The sequence below is a fragment of the Neolamprologus brichardi genome, chromosome 7 (assembly GCF_056152115.1).
Source record: "Neolamprologus brichardi isolate AB-2024 chromosome 7, ASM5615211v1, whole genome shotgun sequence".
NCBI lineage: Eukaryota > Metazoa > Chordata > Actinopteri > Cichliformes > Cichlidae > Neolamprologus > Neolamprologus brichardi.
This window is the reverse complement of record NC_142110.1, coordinates 32725220-32741071: the sequence shown is the minus strand read 5'-3', so window position 1 is coordinate 32741071 and position 15852 is coordinate 32725220. Positions and strand designations below refer to the sequence as shown.

Sequence of the window (15852 nt, the reverse complement as noted above, 5' to 3'; positions counted from 1 at the left end):
ACATAGCCGCAGTAAATCCTTCCTCAATTTGACGTGCAGCTGCTGACATGTGGTTCCTATCTAGCCATTTCACCGCTGGCCCGGATTCAGCCGAGGTGGCGCTCATCGTCACCGCCATCACCGATCGCTGATCCGGGGTCAGTTGTAAAGTTCAGAGAGCAGGCCGGAGAAAGACTGGATGTCATTTGACGAGGACGTGTTTGTGGACCACATGTTTCTTGGGATGTGATGAGGATGTGAGTTTATTGAAACCTTTGAAAGGGCGTGTCTGTGTACGTGAGGGGGCTTGGCTTTGTTTAATGCTGGTCAGCTGTTGGATAGCAGCTGGTGATATTTTTTTTGGCCAGTCCACCATATTGGACAGGTCGGCTTTGTCCTGAGGCAGATTTCTGCTGCTCTCTGTGGCCTTTTTGCTCAGAATAATATGAGCCGGGTCTGCAAAAGTCACGTATGTGTGGGCGGATTTCACGTTTCTCTCTTAAATTTTGTATCCAGGGAGAATTTACCACTTTCAACAGTACGATATATAACTGTTGGCTTTACTTTGGACCGTTTCCACATTAACGACACTCAGTTAACAAAAAGACTTGATTTCTCTTACCTTCAGTGGTTTTTAGTTAACCTTTTGCTTGCATTTTTCCAGAATTTGAGATACTGATGCCATATTTGTAGTACAACTATTCTCAATAGTACTGGGCTTCCCAGGAACCATTTCCCAATAATCCAGAGCTGCTTGAGTATATATTACTAGATTGTACTTTCTGTCACAAAACTCCCCATGCCGCTGCTTTTTGATTTATTTAAAACTTAAATGTTCATCACTTTTGTGGCCACAAATACTTGGAAAAAAAATCAAGCCCTTAATTCTTCTTGACGTTATTCTTGTTAGTCACAAATCCGTCTTCCTAAACTTTTGTCTCCTGCTGCCTCTGTGTGCATCAGCATCAGCAGGTATGTATTCACGTGAAATTCTGGAGCACCTCTCACCTTCATTTATGCTCCTTAGCAGCAGGAAACCGCTTTATATGCATTGAAATTTGCCCACTGGAGGTCCTAAAAGATGGGCCATTACCTCACTGAGTGTACAACTCTCACTGCGCCGAATATGTGAAAGAGGAACATGGCCTCCACCGGCGCTGACACTGGAATGCTGCGGTGGGTGTGAATATGAAATACAGACTCTTAAGGAGGAGCGTGCGAAACTGATCCCAGGACTTCTAAAGGCGGCGCGTGTGAATCCGAGCCGAGGCTCTCTTAAGGCGGTATGCGCAGATCTGAGATAGTCTCCGGTTTGAGAGCTGATGGACGAGACTCTGACAGACATTCTGTGTCATGGGGATGAGGCGGAGGGGGCCTTTCAGGGGCAGATTGAGCAGACCAGGTGGTACAGTTTGGCGTTGGCATGCAGAGCGCTCAGGGGATACTTCTATGTTTAGCCTTTACATGATATTACATGTGCTGTTTTTTCTCGACCTGCTGTTGGGTGTAAAGTGGAGTGAACCCGGCCTCCTAAGTGGTTCTCCCACCGACGTCCTTACAATGAACACATCAAAACTTTATGAGTCTTTAGAACTTTAGTAATCGCCCTGCACCAATTGGAACCTTACATTTTAAAAGAAGATATAGAAAAACTTCATTAATTAGATTTAATTTAAATCTGATTTAACTAGTTTAGAATTTCTGCTTTTATTTTTCAAAGCTAAAATCAATGTAAATGAAGTTTGCGGATCATTTTGGAGGACTTCAGATCAACTAATTACATTATTTACAGACATCCCAGTATGCATCATTTCAGTTAGTTTCAATAAAATATATATATTCATTGTTTTCTGGATTAATATTAGGGTGATGCTTTGTAAAGTTCATTCGTACCTGTGTTTTTAGATTTCAAATATGTTTAACAGTTTTAGTGGGATAATCTTTTCCCACGTTTCTTCAGTTTTGCAATAGCAATCACACGACTACATCATGGATGGATGGATAGATGGATGACTGGTGAAATGATGTGACTCAGTTATTTTCTTCTGTATTTCCAGGAAACGCTGAACAACAATTACTCCCTACTTTTTTCTTAAAATCTTCAACACAATGAGTGGCAACTTAATAACTGTAGTAACACATTCTCAATTTGCCTTGTAATTAGTATCAAATTGCATGGGACTTTTGAAGTCTCCTAGTAATTTTCATCAGCAGCAGCAGGATGTTTCCAGACTTCTGCCAAAAGAAAACAAAACCTCTATGCGGGGAAAAAAACTGCTGGCTAATTTTTGTGAAATTAATTGGGAAAGATTCTTGGAAATCACAAGGGGAATACAGAAGCCATGAAATAAACTGTTACCAGGTTTTTTAGCCAGTTTCACCAGAAAAATCTTGAGGGACCACCATGACATGAGAGTCACAGTAATCATGATAGTCACAAAAAATTATAGAGGCAAACGAACAGAGAAAACTGTGAGCAGTGCCTTTCCAAAGAAAAGCTTCTCAGCATGAATGGACAACAAGGATTTTGAGGAACGGGAACCAGTGGTGTTTCGAGCCTGTAAAATCCATTGAGACTGTGAATGTTAAATTGGGCCAAACAAACTCAGAAAGACACACATTCACACACAGACCTCCTAGTTTGTATACAAGACCTGTGGGAGTTTTAAATCAGGGATGTGCTCGTTCCCAGTCCCCTCCTTTGCGTCCTTTTGGTTTTTCTCACATTATTTTGGCTTCTTCTTTCACTAGTTAATCCTTCACTCTGCCGCTTCCATTTTATCCTCTCTCGCTCTCTTGTCTTTAGGCCTCACATACAACCCTCCATCTCCACCCCTCCACCTCCAGAACCTTGAACACAACAATTTTTCCAAGCCTGAGTTTTTAGCATTTCACCATCTCCCCACAGAACGCCTATTACTCAGCCAAGTCAGCTCCACCGCACTTTGATGTGTGTGAGACCTCACTGGTGGATAAGTGCTGGTGTTGGTGTGTGTGTTTGCATGCAGTCATAGTGGGGTGTGTGTGCGTGTGTGTGAATGCATTGCAGGCTTGTCATGGGCGGGTGATTGAGTCCAGACGTTGTGGGCTCCTCTCGTCACCGTTGTCCCTCCCCTCCGACACCACCACCAACCAGTCCTGGTTGTGGGTTCAGAGTGTTTTGGGCCCAGGGCGGCCTGGAGGGGCAGGGCCATGGCTCCCTGGGGTGCAGTAAAGTGATAGGGCTGCACAGGGGGTTAGGATCGCCCCTGGGGAGCGAGGTCGGAGGTCAGAGTCTTGGCCTCGCAGTGGGGATCAGGGCCATGTTAGTTAAACATGCTTCAGGTGGGGCCTTCCTGTAGAAATCACTGCTGCTTAGGCTAGCTCGCATCTGGCTTTCTGTCTGGTTTGTGCGTGCATGTGCACTAGTTTTGCTTGTTTGTATTGCTGCTTTACTCCTTTGTGTTACTTTTTATGGCTAAACTTTCTTTTTTAATGTCCTACTTATATTAAAGAGAGTAGAAACAGGGATATAAGCATTGATATCCAACTAACAAGCCTAAATAAATACATAATAAGTATTTTTGCATACTATGTCTGGTGCTTGGACTCACCATACGTTTGTGCTACATAAAATTATTAAGACAAATATGTTAAAGACAGAAATATTTGCCTCATTCCGCTGGAAAGATGGACCAAGGACGTTTTTTTCTCCTGTCTTCATGTGCTGACTGATGCTCCAATTCTACTTTAAGTTTTTGAAAATCTAGCCGCACGAGGCATGACGTTCGTCAACAGCTCATGTGAACGAGTGCACGAATGGACCACACAGTTTGTGGTTTTCCATTTGTGTTTGGCACTTTTTCTGCACTAACCCTAAGGTCCAGAATGGAATAAGAAAAATAAAACACGAAGGTTTTTCAGAAAATACAACAATCATGATTTCAGCCTTTTCTTCCAAGAGTGTTAGAGACAGGAAATGACATTAACTGGTGGCCATAGATGTGAATTCTTTCATTTTAAAAAAAAAATGAGTCTTTTTGTAAAGTATAGTGTTGCATTTTCTGAAATTTTGTTGTATTTTTTTTGTTTTGTGGTTATGATGTGGACCTCAGAGTAGAACGATATGTAGGAATGCTAAAGAGCCAGCTAAGGCTGTATTGAGTAAACGTTTTGGCGGACGTGTCTCCTCCTAATGTTCATTTAGCAGTCTGGCTCCTTGTTGAACATATTAAACTTGCAAAGTATTAAATTCGTAAAGCATAGTTGTGTAATAGCGCTCAACCTGTTACGCAGCTATGCATACAGAGCTCAGAGTGTATGTCAGCAGTTGCTGGTTGTTGGCCTGAGGGTAGCTGTTGGTGAGGCAAGAAAATAAAAAACATGAAAAAACATTACTGCACCACAGAGAGGGATTTTTTTTCTTAAGGATTATAAAAATACTTAATGACACAGCAGTGGCATCAAACATCTCTACATGCTATTCTAATATAATAACTACTTTGGCTTTATTTTATTCAGTTCTAACTTTAAAAAGCTTTTTGTTTAATTGAATCTAGTTCCTATGTAATTTCATTTTGTTAAGTTCATAACACATATTACAAATTACCAATATAATCAAAAGTTTAAATAAATAATAGGGCTGGTTTAATGTGGATATTTGTTGATCATTTAAAGCAGGGCAAAAAAAGAAAGAAACAAACATAAAGAAATGAACTTTATTGATTCAGTAAAGTCAGCCCATTAAGTGGAAGACAATGAAATGCCTGCAGAACACAAAGATGGCGGGGAGAGAGCGGGACTCCTGTCTATAGCAGCAAAAAACAGAATAAATGAAGCATGAAGCATTTCATGGGGAATTGAGTTTTTTAAGAGACTTTTTAAACTTCACCTTCCATCCCTCAGCAGCTTCTAAGATGGACGACAGTGAGGTCAGGCCGTCACCTGGGCTCAGACACTGACCAAACACTGGTTCTCAAGCTGAATAATGGGCTGTCACTAACCCCTGACCTCAGCTCAGAGTCTAAGGTGTCAGATCGATATCAGCCGAGCACGGTGAGCGTCTCGTCTGACGGGAGGCGTCCCGGGATGTTCAGCCACTGAACCCTGCACGAGCGCACACACTCACTCCGTGTGCTCGGGATCATGCTCGCCACCAGAATCACGTGCACACGCGTGCCCATATCTGCAGCGCCTCGCAGATTGTTCCTCCATCCACTTGGGCAGGTGCTGATGGGACATATGCTAGCCGGGTTATTTTAACCAAACCTGCTGTGGGCCTCCTGGAGTCATGTGACATTAGAAGTACTTGTGTGTCTGCGCTCATGTTTAGTGCTTGTTTGCCTGCTTGAACACACTCTCAGGTATGTGTTTGTTAAAAGCGGCGATTCCATGGCTGGAGCGCTGTGTTGCTGTAAACTGCGGTCATGGAAACCTGAACAAGCATCTTTAGCACAGAGGGGGTTTATGAGTCGCTCTGTCGGCCCCTTGGGGTTTTACACTGACTGAATGACGGAGCCCTGCTGTGTGTGCGTCTGTGTGCTGACTCACACTCACCCCATGCTTCCATTGCTGCTTTGACCTCCTTGACACCAGAATAGCGCTGTCAGTAATTAACCTGCCTCATTCATGTAAGCAGGAGGAGAATCGCTTGTCTCACTCAGTTTGTGCACAGTCAGAAATACTCATCTGAAAGGGTCGGGTCACTCAGAGTCGCTCGGCAGCAGTCTGACCAGCAACAACTTGTTTTAAAAGTGGAATAATTCGCGATCAGCTTATTATCAGCTGATCGCTCCATACGAACATCAATCAGAGTTCTACATTTCATTTCAGGAGACCCATATAGGACTCAGACTGTAAAAGTACTCAAAAAGTTATGTTTTTAAACTTTTTCATTGAGCAGCAAATTAGCTGCACACATTAGAAATCTGCCCACGAGCTAGAATTGCATTCAGCATATATATAGTGAGTAATTATCTTAGTATAAATTATTACTTGGATATTAAGAGACATTCCGGTAATTTGCACTTGAGATGTAGGCAGGGATGCTGGAAGCAGGAGGGCTGAGGGGCCACTGGGGTTCCCGCTTCATTAGGTCAAGTAAGCAAACACAATATTAGGTCTGATGTTAAACATCAGAAGTATGATTTTTTTTTTTTCTCCCTAAATCTAATAAAGAGGACATTGCATTGTTGGCTACAGTGACTACAGTGAGTTCTCTTTGACGCGTTTGAGCCTTTTTGAATTGTTGTGAAGAGACAACTTTAAATTAAAGGCGCGTTTCAGGCCCCGCTTCATGTTGCTGTTCTGTTCTTCTGGAGGAATTTTGTAAAGTCAGAGAAAATAACCCTGATTATATCACACTGAGGTCATCGGGGTAACGCGAATTTCAGGCTGTTGAGTGTTGAGTTTGTAATAAGTGGGCATTTACCAGGAAAACAAGGCCTCTAATGGAAAAATGCTGCATTAGTTGCATTATGTGAAATGTAGCCTGTCTCGTGCTTGGGTCCAGCTTTTCCATTTTCCAAGGAATGTTAAATTGAACATAAAGTTCTTTCCAAGAAATTAAAGATGTGAAAAATAAGGCTTTATTTAAAGTGTGCATGTTTAGCAAACTTAACATTGCAAAACATCTTGGAAACACTATTTTGAGAGTTCAGCATCACCTTTAGTAATTAGTTTGTTCTCAAAGTTTGCGCTGGTACATGAAGTGCTCAGAAACAGGAGCTTTGTGGTAAGTTTGGTTAGAGTACGTGAAGCTTTACGTAGATCCTTGTCTGTCTGTCGGAGCTCCTGCAGCTGCGTTGAAGGACGAGTTAGCAGTTGACACAGTCCCAACGACGAACTGTCCGCTCTCGTTCCTCCCATCTCATCCAGCCTCTGTTCTCCCTTTCTGAACTATCTGAGGTGCCTTCCCACAAGCAGCAATGTGTTTTCAATCAGAGGCCAATTATTCACCTCCACTGGTTTTGTTCCCAGCAGAAAAAAAAGAAGCAGAAAACGGGGAACTGTCTATACTTTACAGGCTCCATTTTCCCCATCTCTCTGCTGTCAGCACCCAGCCGGCCTGAGCCCTCTGGCAGACACATTATGTGTTTAAATGCAGTCTGTGCCTATGTGAGTGTGTTTGTGAGTCTATGGACAGATGTGTGTGTATATAATTAGCCACCTAAGTAATGGTGGCTTTAACTTTCCAGAGGCGGAAAGCTGTGAATGATTGGACAGGTGGAGGGAGGGCAATCAAGACCTCCCAACCCTGAGGGCAACGGGGTGGACAGACCCCATCTGGTGACATCACATTACATGATCAGGACCTTATCGGGCCCATTAAGGGTTCCCCCTTGAGGGTGTGACTGGGAACTACAGACTCTGTGGAAAAGTAAGAAGCAGTGTGAGGTCTGCACTCCGCGGTTGTTGCATTTGCATCTTTCAAGTGTTTGTGTGACAGGAGCTTCATGTGTTTCTGTGGGCTCAAAGCATTGCTTCTTTTCTCTTTTTGTGGAATAACCCTGGGAAGCTGCCCCTCGTGTGACCCACCGTGTTCATTAGGAAAACAACAGGGCGGCTTTATCCTGTTCTCCTCCTTCCACTCGTCTTCTACTGTTTTCTTTTTCCCGATCAGGTCTTACGTTTATCAGTCTTCCATTTGATTTTCTCCTCCTCCACTCTTCTGTTTTACCCTCTTTTCTTTGATAACTACTTCGGTTTATTTTCCCGTCTTTCATTTTGCTCCCGCTTCCTTTCTTTTGTTTAACCTCACTTCCTCCACTCCCTGTCTTTGCCCCCTCTACTCCCTCGTCCTCACTCCTGTTTCCCGTTTTGTTTCTCCAAGAACTTTCCAGTTTGTTTTGTTATCTCTGAATTTCCTACAGGGCAGTGTTGTAACTTCTGTGCAGTCAAGGTTGTGGCTACATTAAGAAATCTTCACGAGGTTGTGAACTTTTTGATGGGTGGTTTTAGTTCTTGTAGGTTTACTTTTACAAAGTTTTTACTGTCATTTTTTCAGTTTTAAAGAAAACATTTTTTCAGACCCCAAAAAATTAAACTATGTCAAAGAGATATGTTCTGAGGAAGGTAAAGGAGACGTGTGCAGACTAGGGATGCACTGATATATCAGCCCATTAGTTGACTTATATTGGCCTTTTGGAACATAGGATGATGTTTTCTGATGTAAGTGGCTGATAATTGTGGACATTTAGCCAGGATGAAGTCAAACAGAGTGATGAAAAACTTAAAAACTTTTAACTGAAGATTTCTTTATTTCACTGCACAAACAGAAGAATAAAAAAGAATAAAAACAAAAGTAAAACATCAGTAAGTGCATCAGTCATAGATTAAATAATTTTAAACACAAATACCAACCCAGATTTTCACAATCGGTGCTTCCTGAGTGCAGACAGGTTTTTTTTTTTCCTTTTATTCGTGGCAATAAAATAAAAAGTAAATACATATAGTTCTCACTCTCTGCCAGAACATAATTCCTGGCAGCAAAGAGAAGGCCTGAAACATCATTTAAAAACCTCATGTTGGGAAATAAAACAGTAATGCTTTATTTACGGTCCTGCTGTTTCTCAAGACTTTCCTCCAACGCTTCCTGGAACAAAAAAAAAGCTTTGTAATATGGGAGAAAAGCGAAAGCAAACAACGTTCTTCTAGAGATTTGTGAGCACCGTTGTTTGTCACAGAGAAAGAAATCAAACCTTTAATGCAATAGATATAAAAAAATCTGAATAGTGCAAAGGCACCTTTTCTTGTTTTCTTTTCTCTTTTCACACCCTTCCTCCACCTCTCGCTCTCTCTCTGTGTTGTGCTTTCTCTCTAATCTGGCTCGACCATTCCCTACCTGTGCCAGGCCACGGAGTGACACAAACACACCAGATGGGGATAGAGAAAGCAAACAAAGTGGGAGAGCTGACTGAAAAGAGGGATTATCCATAGATGTGTGCTTTGTTAAGAGCTCTGGTTACTGATTCATTGATTAAACCCCTCTAACTGGGCATGAGTAATTCAGCCAATCGGGGATCATTAATCCCTAAGACAAATGGACTAAGGTGCTTTTGTTTTGTTAATGGCTCATTATGACACATTTATAACTAATACTGAACTGTTGAACCATGATTCTTTTTTTCTGCTAAGGTCTAATCGTTCTTTCTGCCTCCTGCTATCAAACCCCAAAGCCTTGTTCAGCCTTCGACACCTCCCGCTGCTCAGAGCAACAGCAAAAGGAAAAACATAACTGTTGAAATTGCCCCGATCAGCCCTGTGAAGGCTTAATGACTCACTAAATAGCCTATAACAACAAAGCCATTTAGAAAAACAGATGAATAAATCTTTTTTGATGAAAATGAAGAAACCCTATTGCTGGTGACTGAGAAAGCAGTTGAGGCTTTTTAGCTGGGTAGAAGAAAAAGAAAAGTTTCTTTCACACGCTTCAGTCCAGCCCAGAATGGGGGTCCTTCTAGTCTTAACTCAGATGAAGTACAGATCAGAGCAGAGATCAGCAGGAGACAGACTTTGGTTAAAAGAAGAAACCCGAAGGCAGCGAGGGCTGTAATCTCATTTATTCCACTACATCGCGGGTCTGGCGGTGCGTTTATGGCTCTGCGTCTTATCAATATTTCACTTGTGCCACTCAAAAACGTCCGTACAGCCTCCATCTGGCAAACATCTGGCTCATCTGCTGGCGCTCTCACTTCTCTCACCCCGCATTTTATCGTCTTTCGCAGTAAACACCTACAGTCCATATGCAGCCCGCTTTTCGCAGCACATGTTTGGCTCTGCTTGGAGCTAGAATCCAATCCTGTGTTTCACAGTCTGACTGCAAACAAGCAGCAGAGAGAAGCGCATCCAAGACATGAGTAAGAAACCGGTCATTCAAACTAAATTTACAGGCAGGCATGGGTGCACGCTGTTTCAGGGGGCACCCTCTCTCTGCTTAGAGAACATTTTTTGGCAAAAAGAAATATGTCAAGATTAAATCGTGAATGGTTTCACCAACAGCTGTTGATCAATCATGGGCTGTGAATAAAAGCCAAAACTGAGAGAGATAAAGGTGCCGCATCAAATCCTCTCCCCGACCCAGGTGTCTGAGGAATGTTTTGACACCCCACCCTCCCTAATCCCTATTCCATGCAATATCTTTCTAGTTTATTTATTGCAAACTTTCCAGATCATTTGAGAAGCACCCTATAATAAATTGCCTGTATTGATCTTTTATGGCTGGAAGCTTTGGGCAGGATTCAGACAGCCTTTCCAGCGAGCGGCATGTGAACTCCAGCATAGTTTTACATGCAGCATTTAAAGTGCAGCATTGTCTCGAGGGTGGCTCTTCTCCGTCGTTGTAGCTGCCCTGATGACTGAAGCACATTTTCTTATTGTCACATTGTTTGGCTCACATAATGTCACACAGTGCTGTCGGACTGTGATTTACCGTCACCGTAACACTGTGGTTTGTTGCAGAAATTTCAACTGAATTTCTTGCAGCAAAAAGTTTAGCAAGAAAGCCGTGTGAGCAGCTTCTTACAACATCTAATGTAAAAATGTATCACCGTGTGCAAGATTTATGTTCAACTGGATTATTGAAGTGAAAAAGAACATTTCTTGATTGATTATTGAAGAGAAATCAAGACATTTTCTGGACTACATACACTCATGGGACACTTCATTAGTTACACCTTGCTAGTACTGTGTTGGACCCCTTTTTGCCTTAAGTTTTCATGGCACAGCTTCAACAAGGTGCTGGAAAGATTCCTCAGAGGTTCTGCTCCTAACTCACATGACAGCGTCACACGGTGGCTGCAGATTTGTCAGCTGCACATCCATAATGAGAATCTCCTGTTCCACCACATCCCACAGGTGCTCTATTGGACTGAGATTTGGTGACTGTGGAGGCCATTTGAGGACAGTGAACTCATTGTTGTGTTCAGCAAACTGGTTTGAGATGATATGAGCTTTGTGACGTGGCACCTTATCCTGCTGGATGCAGCCATCAGAAGTAATAGTTGTGCTTCCACTCCAATAAAGAGGAGATGATGTATGCAGTGTTTAAACTTTCAAATTTCAAGAGAAACTTATTCTTGCATAAAGTCTTACAGTTTATATCCAAGAACAGTTTCACTTGGATAAAGTAGCTCCGGTTTATTCTAAATGCTGTTTAAAAATCTTTAAAAAAGAGTGGAATCTAACATCCCGAGTGAACTTATTGTTTTGATTCCCCTGCACTTAAGCACAGAAGAAGTGAAGTGAAAGCTAATCAGTCACTGGAGACTAATCTTACCACGCTTGCTGATGCTTGAAGCAAACTCTGGCCCCTCTTCAGACATGATCCGGATGTATCTGGAAACAAATACTCAAGCCCGAGTAGGGTCACTGTCACTTTCACAAACTTTCTCCTCTTTTCTTTCACACAGGAATTAGTTTGAAACTCTTTTTAATCCTGACTAATCTTAGCTGTTACTCTGGGGTCGTGTTTGATTGACAGCCTCTGACACTTACAGGGGCACAGCTATAGTTTTCAGCTTTGTAAAGACACAGGACAAAGCAGTCTATCCCACTGTGCTTCTGGCTGAGGACATGATACTGTGGAGCCGGCTGACCCCTGGTAGTCATAATATCAGCAAGCGAGTCTGAAACTAAGGCGCGGGGAGGCCATGCTGAGACTGCCAAAGCGCTCAGCTGGTGCTCGAGGGGGGAAAAAACTGGGAGAGAAAACAGGGCTTTGGTTTCACATTTGACCAGACTATAATTAGAGAGAGAAAAAGATTAGAATATGGCCAACGGTGCCACAAGACACCCACACACCCCGCTATCATGCATACACACACATCCACTCATTTGTGGCCCTCGCAAACCCAGTGGGCTGGCCACTAATCCTGCAGCACATTTACAATCTGTAACGACAACCTGATACCCCCGGCAGGCCACGGCGAGCACACACGTCCCTTTATGCTGCTCATGTACGTGTCAGTAGCAACAGCTGCATCTAAAACCCTCCTTGTCTGTCTCACCTGGCCGCAGATCAGCTGATTGGTTTTCCCATTCCCTCGGTGAGGAGCAGAGATGGGCATAATATGTGATCTGTGGCCAGTGAGGGCCTGTGAAAAGTCAGGATAGAAAACCCCCTACGGTGCTCTGGCGAGTTCACCCATATCAGATCATCAGCCTGCCGCATGCTCCAGCACGGTCTCTGGCCCCATCTCCCCTGACGGTCCTCGCTGTGTCAATGAACAGAGGTGGAGTATTGAAGACATCCGCAGTATGTCAGTGATACTGAACCGCGGGCCATTAGCAGCTATAGAGACACATCCAGCCGGCTGCCCAAGCCTAATCTGTCTCCGCTAAAAGCCTCAGAAATGCAACCTTATACGGCGCCTATGGGAATATATGTTTCCAATCGCTCTCCTCAGGAATGAATACCTGGCATATGTCGCTATTACACTTTTTCCCTACTTCTTGTGTCCACTCGGTGTACAGTAAACACAAGGGGCTGTTTCAAGGCGAGGCTTGAGAACAGGCCTCGTTTTCTCAGACTCACAGATTCCACAAGGGGCTCCTACATCATGCTGTCATATTGGAGCTAATGAAAATCGTATTCTACGCAGGGATCCTCTTAGCGCTGCAAAAGGCACATGCTAACCAGGGGGATTAGTCCTGTAATGCTAGGGGACTTTAATTTCAGCTCCAGCATAAATCATTGCTGCTGAGTACTAACATTGATATATGGCTTAGGAGTGACTAGCATGTGTCAGGAGAGCTTTCTGCTCAGGCGGGTGCCTTGCGGAGGAACTCAGTTGAATCTCACAAGATGCTGGGGATGATTAAGGCTGACATGATGAGATCATGTAAACAAAGCCAGAGCCTGCGTGCATCTTTTTGACGGTCCAGCCTGAGCACTTTTTCTTCAGCTGTGGCCTTGTTGAGTTGCCCAACTTTTCACCACTTGTCATCAGGTATTGCTGTATTCACAACTCTTTAGGGAAACGCATCATTGGTGAACATGATGGGTAGAGACTCCCCAAACAAATCAATAAATAACTTCCTGCACACTTAAACAGCTGCTCCTGATGTACCCTTTAGCAAAGCACTGCTTCAGGGGATCTGAATGTTAAATGAGAAGAACAGCACAAACCAGGCAGCTGCAGAGAGCATACATGCTCAGTGTATCTTCATTAGGCAAATACATGATTTGAAAGGTCAAGACCAGTAGTCACACTTTGTATGATGTTGCCAGGGGAATCATCTCTTCATGTAAATGTGCAGAACAATCATTACAGCCAATAATAAACCAAGTATGGTGGCATTATTGCTGCAACATAAAACCTGCCCTCACTCTTGATTATAAAGACAAATATTCAAAAAAGTCTTGCTTTTTATTTCAGTCATGTATGCCAAATGTGGTTCAGGATTTGACACTAAAGTATTCCTCAGATAACATTTGCACAGTTGGCTTTTTTTCTTTATTATGGAATCAGGGACTTAACCTTGAGGGTTTGGGCCTGGTAAAAATCCCAGTGGAGTTTATAAATATTGTTGCAGGTGAAAAAATAAAACTGACGCTTTACCTGCCTGAATAAAGGTTCCCACATTAAACCACAGACAGCAGTTACAGTAATGTCACCAACTGATTAGTAAAATCCTGTTATGAAGAAACGAGATGTTTTCACTATAGTCATCTTGGTGTTTTGAAACATGTCAAGGGAGTGTTGGATCTGATTGTGAAACCGCATGCTTACTGAGTAATGACTTTTCAACCACAAGTCGATAGCCAGTGTGCATATCATGGACTGTCCTTCTTTCTCGCTCTTAGAATGACCAAAATGTACAAAATGGACTTTATTCATGACCCAAAATGAGTGACTGAACCCATTAACTCATCAGGAAAGTGTTGAGAGGTTGAGGCTGACGGTCTTTTTCCCATGGATTTCTATAGGACAGGAAGCCTTGTTTCCCCCCACCACCACCCACCAGCTGTATTGCCCCAAGGTGCCCATTAACAAGAATGCAGGTTTCATAGCCCTTCCGTACTGGCTTCGCTTTTCAGACCCTGCAGCTATGTCTGTCTTTTAACACTCATAAGTATTCTCATGGTGGTTATGTTTCTTCTGTTCCTTTCAGATTCTACCGGGGTGACTACCACATCGACGTCTGCATCAATGACTACCTTGACATCTACTGTCCGCACTACGTCGGCCCAGTTGCTGATGATCGAGCAGAGCGCTACGTCCTCTACATGGTGAACTACGACGGCTACAGCTCATGTGACCACAACTCCAAGGGCTTCAAGCGTTGGGAGTGCAACAGGCCTCTGTCGCCAAACGGACCGCTCAAGTTCTCAGAGAAATTCCAGCTCTTTACGCCCTTCTCCTTAGGCTTTGAGTTCCGCCCTGGCAGAGAGTATTATTATATCTGTGAGTATCTGCCTTTTGGATATTGCTAGCATTGCAGTTAGAATTAAATGCTTGATCCAATTTTTTTTTCTCATTTTTTATGCATCAAATTAGTCCACATTATAGAAGTTCAAAGCTCTTAATTTCAGTAATTTTCTACAAACCAAGAAGTTATTATTTTGGTATTGCTGCTAACTCAGTGGTACAGGTATACTATGTGCACACGTCACCACAATAAGAAGCTCCAAGTATGAAACACATCTGTAGACCAGTATGAAAGTTATCTTGGAATTTCGCAAAAAAGACATCAGTGTTCAAATATTGTTTTGCAAGTCCTTGGAACCAGAGCCAAACCAAAACACAAGCCAGAGGGAACAAAGTATCTCTACTGTTGAGGTCTCGGCAAAGGTGCCGTTTGTTGCTGACTGGCTGAGCTCAGCTTTCTCCTCCTCGTGAGAAGACTCGGGGAAAACAAGCAGCTGGGAAGTCATGTTTTCATAAGTGAAGTCAGTGCCCTGCAGGGCCAGAAGACATGGACTAAATGAGACACAGAGCGCTCGATGGTAGATTTGAGGTATTTAGCTGACACTTGTGGTTGGGAAAGACCCTCACTGGTACTGACATTAATAAGGAGTGGAAGAGTCAGTGGAAAGACTGCTTTGGCATCACAACAAAGATAATAAGATAATAGAGAATATGTAGAAAGCTTATTTCCCATACTTCCCCCACAGTGCTAGTGCAGCTTGGCAGCCTTGCCTCCAGACTGAGGTCACTGATTTAACCCGTCAAACAATAATTTCCACTTTTATTGTAAGAAAATATTTCGGAAACTTTAACGACACAGCCAGATCAAAGGTGACACCAGAGATTTTCGAAGGTACTAACTTTGAACATTCCTTTCCTTCCATGGATGTTTCCCCGTGCTAGCATCTGGGATCTTAATATCATCAAGACTGCCGTCCTGCGAGTTCTACTGGATCTCATTCTGTATTTTCATTGCAATATTTTGTATTGTGATATATTACCCGTCACTGGATGTTTCTGTTGGATCTCTGTGTCAATTGGCTAGTCTGTTTGACTCCATTCTCTTTATTGTTTAGGGAGATTGCGTTGTATTGATAGTGCTGCCAAAGAATTGTTGATGTTGTTGCAGTTCCTCAGATGTGGATAAGAAAAGTTATAGATTGCTTAATTCTGCTTCATTTGTTGAGTTGGCACTGAACTGACAGAAGCCAAGGTTTTCTGCAGATTGATGATGATTGATCATCGAAAGAGAGAGAAGAAAGGCAGAGAGACAGTCCATATGCCCGAAACTGCACAAAGCCATATGGACTTTATCTTGCTGACTCAGATTCATGACTCATCAATCAGATACTTGTTTCTTTTCTTTTTCCTCTGAGAACACAGGGTCTGACCACAGGATTAAATGACAAATGACAGACACCTCCAGGAGAATACCAATGCCCTACTGGCAGAACATCTCATGTGTCTGTAGTCAGGGAAAATGCTG

General features: G+C 43.0%; 1 protein-coding gene across 2 annotated transcripts in view; it reads left to right on the top strand.

Moving 5' to 3' along the window:
* The window catches only part of LOC102787012 (ephrin-A5b-like), an 87491-nt gene that overhangs the window by 54848 nt on the left and 16791 nt on the right, over positions 1-15852 (top strand). For both annotated transcript variants that reach the window (XM_035913251.2, XM_006803468.2), the window contains exon 2: positions 14071-14363. In XM_035913251.2, coding sequence (XP_035769144.1) covers positions 14071-14363 — 293 coding nt within the window. The remainder of the gene's footprint in view (positions 1-14070; positions 14364-15852) is intronic.